We start from the raw sequence: 15251 nt of genomic DNA on the forward strand, positions 1-15251 counted from the left end.
CAGAGACAATGACTGCTTGTTGTATTCCACCGTGTTCAGACTACAGAAGACAGGTAATTGCAGTAAGCCCTGACCAGAAGCAGCATTGGTTATAGCACACCTCTTCCCCTGCATTGTTGTGGTCTAGAATTAGTATATACGGGGCATGGATCCACTTCACTAAAAATATTACATCACCTGACATGACTGGTTAGGTAATACCTGCACTGGGATGGGATGGGTACAGATAGTGTGGGCAAAAGCACTTCCAGTATAGACCCTTTCTAGGCATAAAAGGGTGGGAGGCAAAGCATTGTTTAAAGAAACAAGGGACTGCGTTATTTAGGTAATTACAGCAGAAAATCACAGTGAATTTATACACTTCCTCTACTACTATTGCTGCATGATAATCAATATCGTTTAAAATAGAAAACTTGAACTCACAGTATGGGATGGAGTAATAAAGCATAACCATCCAGCAATTCAAAGCAGAAGTGCAGCTTCTAGTGAAAACCAGGGCTGATCCCCCCCCCCCCCCCCCCCATCCCCTATATATATATATATATATATATATAAATAGCTGCCAATGATACAAAGTAAGAACAAGAAAGTTCTGAGAGTGTAAATATGCATTGGTAAGTTTATTACAATTACAAACTTATATATCTATTTATATTACATCCAGTACTTATTGCATACTCATTCGCTCCTTTCAGCACCAGATATGACCACTCCTTCTCCCCCTCTCCCAACCTTTACATATACATGGCTGCTCCCCCATTCCCAATTTCACAGCCATGCCTGATACTCATCTCTTGGGCCCATTCACATCTGTGCAATGTAGGAATGTGCCTGTGACCGAGTGCTGGGACCATGTTATGGAAGCCCATTCATTGGGAGAAGGAAAAAAATCAGACGTGCACTATTTTTGACAGTATAGCTCACTGCCCTGCAGATACACAGCACTGTGCATTGTGGTAACACGCACTGTGACACAGCACCTACATGTGAATTTGTCCTTGATCTCACCATTACAGAATTAGGAAAAAGACAGCTTTTTGTGGCAACACTGCAAACTAAGTGCTTTACTTTGTATTGGACTATTTTAGGGATTTATTTCCAGAGTATATACCCAGACTCACATTGAGATACTGAAAAAATGTTATAAAACATGGCAAAAAGTAAAAGAGGATTCCCAAAATATATCAGGTCCCAGGATATCCTATGGATCCTAGAATCCATGAAGAATAATTTGACGTGGAAGAGCGCAAAGTTACTTCTGGGAGATTTTGTTCTTAGTACAGGTACTCCCTAGGTTAAGGACATCCAACATACAGACTACTCCTAAATATAAAACGCGGGGCTTCCCTGCTCGCTCTGTGCAAGATGGAGGCTTGGAGGGGGCGGTTTGCATGAATAAATCTTTTGCTAAACACAGCTGAGGTTGTGGGTGATATTAGGGGGGTGAGCTGTTTCTGCAGCCTCTTGTAACTCTTTAATGACCAATAGAAGCTCTGTAGTTGTTTCTTTTTGCATATCAAAGCACAACTTGCTCCAAAAGTTATTAAATGTCTAGGCTCCAGAAAGTTTTTTTTTGCTTTGTGATTAACTCACAGTGAGGATTTTTTTCTAATTGCATTTATTAAAATATTGTACCTGTTCTGACTTACATACAAATTCAACTTAAGAACAAACCTACAGTCCCTATCTCATATGTAACCCGAGGACTACCTGTATTATTTTTATACAGAATGATAGATGAGGTCCACAGAAAAAGGCTAGGTACATACGTGCAAATGTTCTCGTCCGATAATCAGCTCAGGGTTGATATCAAATGAGAATCTTGCGTGTGTACAGTGCTCATCCTGGCAGATCCACAGACAATAAACGATCGTAATGGAAGTGAAGGGGGGGAGAGTGCAGCGGGGTGCTGCTCGGTCATTTTCCCCCTCCCCTCTTTATAGAACAGAATGGCGCTGCATGTATAGCACTCGTTCATGCATCGTGCAGTCAATGATATGGATCGTGAAAGATCCTTTCCAACGACCATTATTTCACGTGTGTACATAGCATTACACTGGATGCCTGCAGACAGCCAAAGAGCTCACCATTACACACCCCACCTGCCCTGCTTTCACCACTTTACCTGAATGCCTGCTGCAGTGCACTCCATGCCCAGCCCCCCATCTGACCACCATGCACCCCTTGTACCCTCCTTCTGGGATTGTGGCCTGGTGTTGAACCCTTTGGTACCTGGCTAATGGCAGATGCAGCAACCAATGTACTACCCCAGGTATGTACAATGACTGCCCCCAGCCTGGTACAAAGCACTATACATGGAGGGGCATCACCCCAATCCTAGCACACTAAGCATATGGCACAAATAGGGGAGTAGCAGTAATATATATAATATAATTGTTATTATTAATACACAGATATCGCCAGTCTTGTTATATTGGCCGTCTTTATATCAGTCTCCCCTATGTTCTGTCCTTGCTCGTGTCATCCAGCACACGGCCTGCATTCCTCCGCCGCTCCACACAGGAAATCAGCTGGCCTGCTGGAATGCCGCTCACAGTGACGTCACCTGTCACTGGCGGAGCGCGTTACCGGGTCAGCTGATCGTGACGTCACATCCCTCCGTCTTCCGCGATTCGTGTAGCGGCGGATGATGGCGGACAACATCCCTCTACAACCGGTTCAGAAGAGAGCGGCCTATTATACGGCGGACAAGAATAAGAGGAGGTGAGGAAAGAATTATTTCCCGCCCCCGGCAACCATGTGTGAGAGCTGTACACCCGCCTGTGTATGGGACCAGTCTGCATGTGTGTAGATATGAAATGGTAGTGCCAGTCCCATGGACAGTGTGTCCTGCTTTATATATGAGGAATTCGTGCTGCTGGCTTCCCACTACTAACTCACTGACTAGAAACTACTGAGGAGTCCTGACTTGTCAGCAAAGTGCTTCTATTGGTCAGACATTGCTGCGTGCGCTGCTGTAGAAGTGCCTGGTCACATGACCTGTTAGTGTCACGTGACCAGTGTCTTTCCATGCAGAGAACCCTCCATAGGACATTGCAGGCTCTGTGACATTACCAGCAGTCTATGAGTGACAAATGCAGGAAATATTGCGGCACCCTGTGACTAGTGTTGTCTGATTTAACATGCTGACCCCTGTCCAATATGTGGCTCTATAACCCCAGCCATCTGTTTGCTGTTTTGGACTGATTATTAATATTATTAAACAGTATTTTTTTATAGCGCCAACATATTACACAGCGCTGTACATTAAAATTTGGGTTGCAGATGACAGACAGTCACACAGGAGGAGCAGAGGACCCTGCCCCGAAGAGCTTACAATTGGGAAAGGAACATATCCTTTGGGTTTTACTGTTAACGTTTCACCAGACCAGAAGTGGGGGAAAATCTCTGATGGGGACACGTCAATAAAAAGTCAACAAGGGTTTCAGTCTTTGCTGTGTTGAAAATTTACCCTCACTTCCTGTCTAATGTAACAAGGACAGGAAGTAAGGGGAAAACTCCATAATAAAGCCTTGGATAGTGGTGGAAACCAAAACAGGTTATAATAGTCCCCCCACAGTCCAGCTTCTAGACCAATATATTACCAGAATATAATATAATATATAGACCAATATATAATCAGAATGAATGGGGTGTGCAATATGGGCTAATAGATATAAATTTAAATACATAATACGTGTAATACTCTATTATTAGGAAATAATACCAATATTTATTTACTATGCTTAATCAAAGTATCATCAGCTATGGCCTGCCAGGAATATTCAGAATTGAAGGTGCCGGTCTCTAGGGTTTCTTTTAAGGAACACTCAGTATTACTTTGTACCTTCAGTGTTCACCTGGCAACTAACAAAATATAAAGGTAAAATCGCCTATTAAACAAACATACCACCCCCCAGAAAACTAAGCATGATTTTGTATATACTGTCATGGGGCAGTCAGTGTATTGATCTCCTTCCCAGTTACAAAATGTATCATCATGTATATTGTAGAAGTGGCACTGACACCGGCTCTGCATGTAATGATCTAGGCAAGTGGAGTGGTAACAATAACCAGTTTGAGACTAGCAAAAAACGAGTCTTTGGGGACTAGTCATCACAACCGGAGGGAGGAAGCTGCAGGACTACAGATTAAGGTAAGTACTACTCATGGTAAATCATGGCTGGGAAAAACTCAGATCCACTTCAAAGTTCCGCTAACTTCATGCTGGTGAAAACTTTTTTCTAGTTTAGGTATAGTAGGAAAGGGTTAGAACCCCTGCCAAATTTTTTGTTTTCTTTGTACTCTTGGGCAATTTGTCACTGTCTGTCCCAGAACCCCAACAGAAGGTGTGTGCACTTTCTTAAAAGGGAGGGGACCCCTGGAGCGTTTTCCCTGGAACAAGTGTCTCTATTTAAACATGTCCTCTTATTTAATGTTCCGGGAAAACTCTAATATGTTGGCTTTCCCTGACTTTCTTTTGTAGATGACAGTAGTTACTATACAAATAGATTGGTGAATTGCTCCAATGGGATATACATTAGAGATACATTTTAACTTATATGTCCAACCAACACTGTATTTGTCTCTTGGGATAAAGTAGGAAAGAGTAATAGCCCATGAGAGGTTTTATCCATGGTTCCATTGAAGAGAATTGCTATCACTTCCTGTCTGCTATCAATATCTTACCAGGGGGGAAGTATGGGTAACTACAACCACAACACAGACATGAATAACCATTCGTTATCTTTCTAGTAGAAAGGATAGAACCCTATTTTCAATTTTTTTAACTTTGGTGTCCCTGTTGCAGATTTGCCCTCGGGTTCTGAGTGAACTGTGGTCAGTAGGACAGGGAGTGAGGGTGAATAACAGTGATACCCCAGTGTCAGTCATGTTCTCTCCGTACTCTTTCTCCATTTCGACTTGGCATAGATTGGACTCTATAAACAAAGATTCCTCCATTCCCACAAACATTCCCTGTTGGGAATCAATTACTGCCATTGAAACACATGGACCTAGAAGATTCCCATGAGCGATGTTTGAGAGAATATTAAATAGAGCCCATTAATTTTCAGTGGTATGTCCATTGGGGAGGGCAGATAAAGGATCTGCTTAAGGTTGCCCTATGAGGTAATTGGATGTTCAACAGTTCAGTGCACATATTATGTGATGAATTTACCTTTGTACACCTAAACACTTTTTGTTGGCAAAAGAAAATTTTTAGCAGTGGAGTAAAAAATACCTTTATATTCACCGTAGTGAATTGAGTTGAGATATTTGTTCACTCCTTATCATTCCCTATTGATTGGTATACCAGTAATATATTGAGTCCATTTTCATCCCCTAGATTGTAAGCTGTTTTAGGCAGGATCCTCTCCTCCTCCTGTGTCACTGTCTGTATCTGTCTGTCATTTGCTGCCCCTATTTAATGTACAGAGCTGCATATGTTGGTGCTATATAAATCCTGTTTAGTAATATTATTTTCAGCATTGTTGTACCCATTAACAGTGTGGTATGCCACAGTAATTGTGAGATTGTTTTACACAAGTCCCGAAGGTATGCTACTTGCACATTTTACAATATCCCAAATACCTTTTACTGCAAGCAAATTTTTGTCCTTTTTGAACTCCTTGGATTCTAGATTCAGTCTGTGTTCATGAGCTTGGCTTCTGTTCCAATCAATGCTAACTCCCATCCTTGATGACTGCCAAAAGCCACCATGGCTACTGGCTTGTAAAGCTACTAGCATTGGTATGAAAGTGGCCGATGAATGGTTAAGAGCCAAGATATATAGGACTTTAAAGGGGAAGTAGCTTCATATTAGCAAAAATTCACCACTTGCCCAGTGACCATAGAGAGTTGCTATGGACTTGGAGTAGGACAAGGCAGCTGTGGGCATGAAGTGGTGACAGGATCCTGGACCCATCATCACTGGAGGGCACTAGGAAAAAGTCCCCCTAATGCAGCGTTCAGTGATGGTGGGCCAACAATGCTGCACTGCTCCTGAATTCAGTTGCCACTTTTGTTTGGCTGTGGCTGCTTACCTTACAGTTGGATTAAAATATGGAGCATAGCAAGGTGGCTTTTACTATTGTCACTACTGATTACCAAGCCTGTAGTGTTTTTGGAGGACTTCATTCCCAAGCCTATAGTGTTTTTGGAGGACTTCTGGTCAGATTTTATTTAGCAATTTCTTGCTTTATGGGAAGAGTTGTGTCTTGTTCTGCTGAGTTGACTCTGATGAGAAGGTTCCCAATGTGAGTGGATTGAGGTGATTCACTCTCTAATTGTCTTTAAAAAACTGACCCAATGGCTGAAAGTAGGGAAAAATAAAACATTTGAAATGTTGCCACAACATGGATGGAGGGGAAATCTTCCAACATTTGACCCAGTTCAACATTTCAGACAACTTTTCCTTCACTTTTCACATTTTGTTGTGTATTGAAGCCAGTATGTGATATATATGCTTACTGTTGCCATTGCAATGAATTGCTTGTGTTCTTTTACATGGAAATATACATAGAAGCTGGAACATGCATTGTAAAACCGTCATTCTTGTGATTAGTTTATTCCCACCTCTGTAAGGTTACCGTCTTTAACAGGGATGAGCAGATCTGCTTAGGTTTAGTTTACAAACTCTTTCATTTTGATATTCAATTCTGAACATTTGTGGGCCTAATAAACAAGTTATTAAGACACGGGACACTGGGAGCTGCCATGGGGGACATCTACTAATTCACAAATTAAAATATATTCAAATCAGTGTTTTTGTTGTGAACATTGATGGTAAGGATAATACCATTTGTCAGGTCTTTATTACGGTGTGTTCCCTTTTCGAAGATTTACTCTATATTGGTCCTGATAACCATAATCTCTGAGAAAGAAAGTGTGGTCAGATCCAAGATTTTACAGTTGCCCCCAGATCAAGAGATGAGGAGAAATGTTCCAATAGGGATATCTCTCTTGAAGGTGAATTCACTTCACTTTGGGAGATTTTGTTCAATGTCCTGTTACATCCCTGGGACAGGAAATGAGGGGGAATTCCCTCAATGGTTCAGAGATTGTAAACAATTAACTGGCAGAGGTTTAAAACCTTCTCTACTCTATCCAAAAGTAAAGAGATTTGACTGTACATTGACCCATGGGCCTATTTTACACATATGCAGTGCTGTAACATGTGTTTCTACAATGCATAGACCACAGTGTATGGCATTGCATTAGAGTAACGCACTTCCAATGTAACTGTGTTGGAGTACCCCACATTTACCAAGAAAGCAATTCCATTCATTGTGGTACACTATGCAGATGCAAATTTTCGTCCTTTTGGTATGTTGGCAGACCCCCAGCATACTCTTAGAGGTGGTTTTAATCTTTATTGTTTAATGTAAAACACCTCTTTCTAATTTGTATTTGAAATGGCAGTAAATGTAGGTATGTGTACCTTTTATGTGAAAAATCTGCATTTTGTTCATTTAGACTATGAAAATGTATAAACTTTGGGCCTGATTTATTAAAGCTTTCCAAGGCTGGAGAGGATACACTTTCATCAGTGAAGCTGGGTGATCAAGCAAACCTGGAATGAGTTTCTTAAAAGTAATTTGCTATCCTGGACCAGATCCATTCCAGGTTTGCTGGATCACCCAGCATCACTGGTGAAAATGTATCCTCTCCAGCCTTGGAGAGCTTTAATAAATCAGGCCCACTTTGCCAAAATTGTGTTATATTTCACAAAAATGGAATAAAAAATGGGACTTTGCTAACATTTAGTGGCAAAAACATTAAAATTAGGATTTGTATATTTTAGATAAAAGCAATGTTTTTTCTTCTGATGAAGCTGTGTGTGTGAAATGCGTTGAGGGACACAGTGATTGTTATACAATTTGATGTACCGTCATAGTCATGACTTTTACAATATATGATTGTTATGTCTGATATGTTTTATTGCTATTTTTCATTAAAGTGATGATAATTTTTGCATCGTATGTACCTTGTGCGTAGTTATGTAATATACATTAAATAGGCATGTGATACAATCATTAGGGACTCAAATTTCTCATTTTTCAGTTGTGTGTTGTATGTCATTTGGTGTGTCACCCTAAAATAGCCAACAGTTCTGTTTTATGTTTGGGTGTCTTGAGTATGTGTGCATAAACTTACCTATAGAAGGTCCTTTTGAAGAGCATTTTTGCAGACTTCTTTGCTGGTATTCTCAGTATCATCACGTCTTATAAAGTCTATACCATATGTGGGTTTATCTATATGTCAGACATACTTTTGTGAAGGCAGTTTAGAGAATACCTCAGGATAGCAGCTTTCATGCTGTGAGTTTTGATGTCTTCTATTCCTGTATTTTGTTTAGTTTGTTTTTAGTACTTTTCCTCTTAGAAAAGTTTCTTACATTATACTTAATTGCCTGACGCCTTGATTGTCCATGAGTGACAAACCAATTAAGTGTGCAAGACACACATTACAAAGAAAATTAGACTTTGTCCTCATCTCAGCTATGAAAAATCCATTATTCATCGTCTTATTGTTTTTAAATACAGAGGTAAAATTTTACTACACAAAAGGAAAATTGCTTTTGAAATAGAATAAATTGCATGCCAGTTCAAAGGCTGCATTTTGAAGTCGATGATACTAAACATGATGATGGTTTGCATGTATTATTTTTTCACAATAGAATGCAGCTGTAAATTTAAGAGCATAGCTCACGAAAAGGAACATCCTGTAATTGTTTGCTGGGTTGCACCATTTTTTATTTCATTTTTGTCTTTTGGGAAATATGTGTTTTTTTAGTAGCTTTTTTCCCTTAATTGTTGCATTATAATATCAAGTAAAGTTGTCTATAAAGATTTTTACAATGATAAAGTAGTATGTATGTAATTGTGTTTTCTCTCTCTCTCTCTCTCTCTCTCTCTCTCTCTCTCTATATATATATATATATATATATATATATATATATATATATGTGTGTGTGTGTTTATATCAGATAATATTATCATTACTTTATAATAAAATCTAAAAACATTTTACAGAAATGTGTTAATGCCAAAAGCCAAGTGCGTTTAAGGGGAGTTAGATGAAAACCAATTTTAATTACCCAAAACCCATGGGAGGAGCAGATACTTTACCAAAATGACAGAGAGCTGATGGTGACATGGAAGATGGATTTTATATGATACTTTTCTTTCCATGAGGCAGCTGGACAGCTGTAATACTGAAATTATAAAGGGTTCTTGACTATATTTATTTTTGTATTGACTTATATTTACACAGATCCAACAAGGCAAGGTTGCAATGTTTAGTTCACAGGTAAAGGAGAGTTAAACCAATCAATATTCACATATCCCCATTCCAACATGAGCACCGCCATCTTCTCCCTTCTGCATGTACAGCTCACCGAAATTTGACAGCTGGGTGGTGATCGGACTGGTAACAATATGGCAAAAAAGACATTGCTTCTCCCTTTCTGCAATAAACACATGCCTGACTGACTGTTTTTTAAAGTGGAAAGGAAAAAGGAGGTATATTTCACTTTAAAAAATCAACATCAAAATATAAAAAATGCAGAAAGAATGTGAAATGGTTTGAGATTACCCAAGGTGGACAAATTAAAGCTAACCTCTGGGCTTAATCTAAGGCTCTTCCATCCCTCCCTCCTACCTCTCCCTAGGATCTTAATATTTCTTACCTTGTGAATGAAGATATACTCTGCTCAATCAATTGTCCATTTCCCTGTAGGGTTTCTCTCTTATGGACCAATAATCCTCCACTACAAATGAGGCACTTTGCTAATAAAAAATAATTTTAGGATACAGCTAAGGTGTCCACATCATGTAGGTAGGGACATGGACACCTAGAAGAAAGACCCTGTAGAATGTAATCAAAGAAGAAAGAATAACTTCTGCTAAAGCGTCACTTGTCTGGCTTTAGGTAAGTACTGACCCCAAAGAATGGTCTAATCAGCCCAATATGCCTAGAACAACTGATCTTTAAACTGATTATATGGAAAAATCTAATTGGAGTTTTCTAAAATTATCACTACTGTTGCCCAAATATAATCAGCACTGGGTAGTGTCTTCATTGGGTACAAACATGGATTTATGTGGTGTTATCATGTTTCTATATTCTAAGGGAAATTTCAGCAACAGGCAATGGTGCCTTAAGCTGCGTACAAACGTTCAATAATTGTCACTTGAAAGGATCTTTTAGGATCCTTTCCAACAACAAAAGAATGATGATGAATGATGCATGAATGAGCACTGTGCATACAGCTTCGTTCTGCTTTATGGAGAGGGGAGGGGGAGAACGACTGCAGTCGTTCGTCTGTCCGCCAGGACGGATCTATGAACGACATCGGACGAGTGCTGGTCACAAGTTAAATTCTCGTCCGCTACTAGCCCTGAAGCAATATCTGATGTGTGTATGTAGCGATCTCCCCCTCACTTTCATTACGATCGTTCGCTGTCCATGGATTGCCAGGATAGATCCATGAACGACGAACTACAAGTGCTGTATGCACGCCAGATTCTTGTCCAGTATCAGCCCTAAGGCGATTACCGGACAAGAATCATCTGACGTGTGTACACAGCCTAAAACACGTTATACCTTTTTTTTCTTTGGTATTTGGTAAACTTGGTGTACACATACAAATAAATATTATATAACAGTGAGCTACAAACAATAGACAGTAACAGTGACAAAATATTTTTAAGCCCAATGTTTTTTTTAGTATTAATATTATTATGGTTGCTAATTTTTTTTCTTGCCTTTGTTTTTTGTTTTTTTTTTTCTTTAGGTATCAGGATGAAGCCTCCCCTTTGGATGAAATGCCACTTATGATGTCAGAAGAAGGCTTTGAGAATGATGAAAGCGATTACCATACTTTACCAAGAGCCAGAATAACTCGCCGAAAAAGAGGATTAGAATGGTTTGTTTGTGGAGGATGGAAATTTGTGTGCACAAGGTTTGTATATTTTATAAGTATAAACTGTAAGTTCAAAGCTTACCTGTTTTTGACACTTGAATGCTGGTATGGGTGTTTATCATTTGTAAATGCATGTTTCCCCACAGTGGGGCTCAAGTGAAAAGTGCCAAGAACTGCGGTAAAGGTCAAGCTTACCTAAACTATGTTACGCTAAACTATATGCTTACTTGCTCCTGATAGTGATGACCTCTTAGGTTGTGTATATACCTGTTAGGATACCTGTGTCTGTCATATAGCAGGGGTGTAAGGCCCTGGACCAGCAACAATACTCGCCAGACACCAGTCCCCCAATCAAATGCTTTACTCTTCACCTATAGCAAGCACCCGCTCAGCCTTGGGAGAGTAGTTGCGTTTCCCAGCACACGGTTACCCCCATTATTAGTGCAATTAGGCTGGCAGAGGACCAGAAGCCCACAGATAAGCAGTACCAAGATTCCAACAGGCCAGTCCAGAATACAGTTTAAGAGGTCATTGACAGGTAATTCCTTCGCCAGACGAGGTACACAAGCAAGGCCAACCAAGGGCAAGACACAAGCAGAGTCAGGCTCACCGGCAAAAGGTTGGTCCAGGCAGCATAAAGGGTCAGAAAAAGACAGGATCAGCAACAGTAAGTCAGACAAATACACACCAGAAGCAAGCCAGCCCAGCCAAATGCTACAACAGCCACTGGTGACTGGGAGCAGAGAGGCTATATTGTCCCAGCAGCCAATGATTGTGCAGGATAGAGTCAGGAACCAATCTGCCTCTAAAATCCCCTTTAGCTGAGCAGAGCCTCAGAGTGTAGGCTTGGGATGCCGATAAAATACATCAGGCTGCACAGTTAAATGGAAGCAGGGTCTGCTGCTATATTTCTTTATTCTCCTTGCTGCTGCAAGTGACATTGCTGGACAAAATAGACGGTGTGGGATACTGCAATAAATCACAGCACGGAATCTCTGGCCCAAAGCTTTTCCTAACAAGGGGATGTAAAGAAGCACTGTTTTTATTCACATATATAGGTGGTTTGTTTGCAAGTGTGGGCAGCCTGTCGTTAGATTTGTACCTGCCATCATTGGAAGTTAAGAAAGCACTTGCTGGGTAATGTTTTCAGTCAGGCTAGTTTAGGTAGCTAGGGTTTTTTTTTTAATATATTTCATAAATCTTTCCTTTATTTAAATTAATCAAATATATAAACATGAAATTATTCATGAAGGCAATGGACAAAGCAGTGCTTTTGTAAAAATGTTCAGTAGCCCACAGCAGAGAAAATTTACCAGATCAGTTTTACAGCAGTGAAAACAATGAATAAATGACTAATGATAATTGATGAAACTTGTATTACATAGTTACATAGTAAGTCAGGTTGAAAAAAGACATAAGTCCATCAAGTTTAACCACTAGGAAAGTAAACATATCTCATATATAATAGTAAACATTTCCCATATATAAAACTTTATGGACATAGTGGATACAGAGGAAGGCCAAAAAAACCCTAAAAATATGCTCCAACAGTAAAAAAAAATTCCTTCCTGCTTTCCTGAGGCAATTTGATAATCCCTGGATCAACAGTCTCTGTTATCTTTATTTTAAAGCTTTAATACCCAGTATTAATTATTTATAAATAATTTATATGCACACTTTTTTTGCTCATAAAAAAAAGTAAAGTCACCAGCTGCTATAGGCACCCCTAACTTTATGCTTCTTTCGTACCCAAATGTTGGGCTTTTCTAATGAATGTAATTTGCAACTTTCCACTCATATTAGTTACATAAAAAAGAAATTCTTCCTCATTTCTGGTATATAAACTTTGTTCCAAGTGCCAAGAAAAAAAAACTTTTAGTTAATACCACTCCAAAAAGGAATCTAATATTGTGGCCTGGTTGGTGTACATAGAGAAATAGAGGAATAACTGTAGTTGACATTATTTGTTTTCTTTTTGTAAAAACATGTAATGTCCTTAGCTCAAAATTTCCCAACTTTCTATTTGTCCTGATATTTTCTCTTGCATTGAAATTGCTTTTTTTTTTGTTACATTGAAATTCCATTCAAGTCTGTGAAATTATAATGCACACAAATCAATACAGAGGACTACTTTGGTTGGATTGATTTCTTTCTCATGAGATTTACATTCCACTTGTTATCAAAAACACATTGTCCCAATGAAAATGGTTCCATTGAATGGCATTTCCATATGAAGTGAAAGGGATATCAAATGCTCGGATTAATCTCAGCACTGAGATGCCCTGTACACTTTCAATTAATCTGCAACACATTTGTTATGCAGAAGCATGGGAAAATGCTGATCTTTTAAGAATGACATGACTACACTGTTGCTTTTGGCTTGATTACTATTGCTACCTGTAGAGTATAATAATTACAGTACGGTTGCAGTGTAGATAGAAAGTTGCTGCTGCTGAAAACTTATTAGAAAATATGTGATTTTTGCTTATAAAGCAAAGCTTTGTGAATATTTGTTCTGCAGCGATGAGAACTCATGGAGCTGGATACAATATTGTGCAAAGTACCTAATAATAGAGTATATTTTCTGCTAACTATTCTTATTCAGTGCTGTCATGGTTTATATTTGGCAAATTCCAGGCAAATGTGGTTTATATTTACTAAGTAAAATGTTTTTGTTTCTTTGTAAATCATACATTTTAATTTTTTTGTAATTTTGTAATATTTTTGCAATTTTTTGTACATGATAAAAACTTCAAAATTATATATGCTAAAGTCATTTATACATAAAAGATTTATAATTAGATATAGAATGCTTCTATACAGAAGCCTGGAAAAAAAATAAGACAAGAGAACAGGGTTTTTTTTGGCAAGTATATATTGAGGTGACAAAAAAAATAAATAACTACATTTAATTGTGATAATTGCGATACGATCATATAGGATTACAAAGTCTCAAAACTTAAGGGGTTAATTGAGACTGAAAACTATACAGCCTTTTCCTAAGTGAATATCAGATGTCCATGGTACTATATTTGGAATACAATATTAACCACCTGGGCGTTACACTGATATCTAGATTTCTGTACCAAAAGTGGTACAGTTTTTCATGAATTTTTTTTTTTAAATTGTAGACCTGTAACTTACAGAAATATGTCCGAACAAGGGTCTAGTAGATATCCTGAATATAAAAAATGTTTGAAACACACAATCATGTAAAGAAAAAAAAAATACTTTTAACAAAATTAAAATACACAAAAAGCAGCTTAAACAAGAATACATAAATAAATGAAAAATACTGAAAATGCGATAATTCGGTATACTGTATAGTAATATATTTTTCTAAAACACCTCCCTAGTGTCCAATCCTCCAGCGTCACATACCTATAGACAAAACCACATATATTTTACCAATATATTTTGTATTATTTTGTATGGGACTGGATACAGAACTTTGTATTGAATCCAATACAAAATATTTGAATTTCCCGCTACGACCCCCATCGACGGGCGCATGCACGGACATCATCAGGAATAGCTGAGGAACGCTTACCCGAATGCCGGGTATTCTAATTCTTTCCAAACTTCTGTACTTCCATGCAAAAAGTGTTACATTTTTTGCATGGAAATGTATTTTAGATTGTAGGCTATAATTCACCGAATTACTCAATAATTACTTATAATTCACCGAATTACCGCATAACTCACCGAAATATGTCCAAAATTTTATAAATTTAATAATACATTTTTTTTTTTATAAAACATAAAAAAAACCTTTAAAAAAAAAATCTTTAAAAAAAAAAAAAAAAAAAATAGTGTATAATGTAATGTACAGTAGCCTATATAATATATATATAATACAATTATATATATATTATATAAGGATTTCTTTGTATTGGACTCAATACAGCTTTTTTGTATTGAGTTCAATGCAAAGGAACTCAACAAAATTTTGAATTTCCCGCCCCGCCTTCCGCCCGCACCGACGCATGCAGCGACGTCACCGGGAAACCCCGGTGATTGTCACTGCACTCGCCGGATGAAGGAAGAAGATACAAGACGTGTCCGGAGGAGCTGCGGGTGAGTATTTTTTTTTTTCGATCGACGCTGGATCATCGCAGCGGGGACCAGGTTGGTAAGGTGATTTAGATAGTTAGAAAAGTTCGGGTCTATCGATTTTTACAAAATCGATAGACCCGAACCAAGGTCGGGTTTACCGGCCAGGTGGTTAAAGAGGCACTTGTGAAAAGCTACATATGTTTCTGGAATCCTGTTGCGTTTTGCCTTATGGGCGTCCTCAGGGAGTTATGAGAATTATATATGGAGC

The 15251-nt window shown here is 38.6% G+C and overlaps 1 protein-coding gene across 2 annotated transcripts in view; it reads left to right on the plus strand.

Annotated features, from left to right (window-relative positions):
* Nucleotides 1-2590: 2590 nt before the first annotated feature.
* ATP9B (ATPase phospholipid transporting 9B (putative)) overlaps nucleotides 2591-15251 on the plus strand; it is a 161975-nt gene continuing 149314 nt past the window's right edge. For both annotated transcript variants that reach the window (XM_072411551.1, XM_072411552.1), the window contains exons 1-2: nucleotides 2591-2724; nucleotides 10799-10966. In XM_072411551.1, coding sequence (XP_072267652.1) covers nucleotides 2648-2724; nucleotides 10799-10966 — 245 coding nt within the window. In that variant the 5' untranslated portion in view covers nucleotides 2591-2647. The remainder of the gene's footprint in view (nucleotides 2725-10798; nucleotides 10967-15251) is intronic.

Source organism: Pyxicephalus adspersus, chromosome 5 (assembly GCF_032062135.1).
Source record: "Pyxicephalus adspersus chromosome 5, UCB_Pads_2.0, whole genome shotgun sequence".
Taxonomy (NCBI): Eukaryota; Metazoa; Chordata; class Amphibia; order Anura; family Pyxicephalidae; genus Pyxicephalus; species Pyxicephalus adspersus.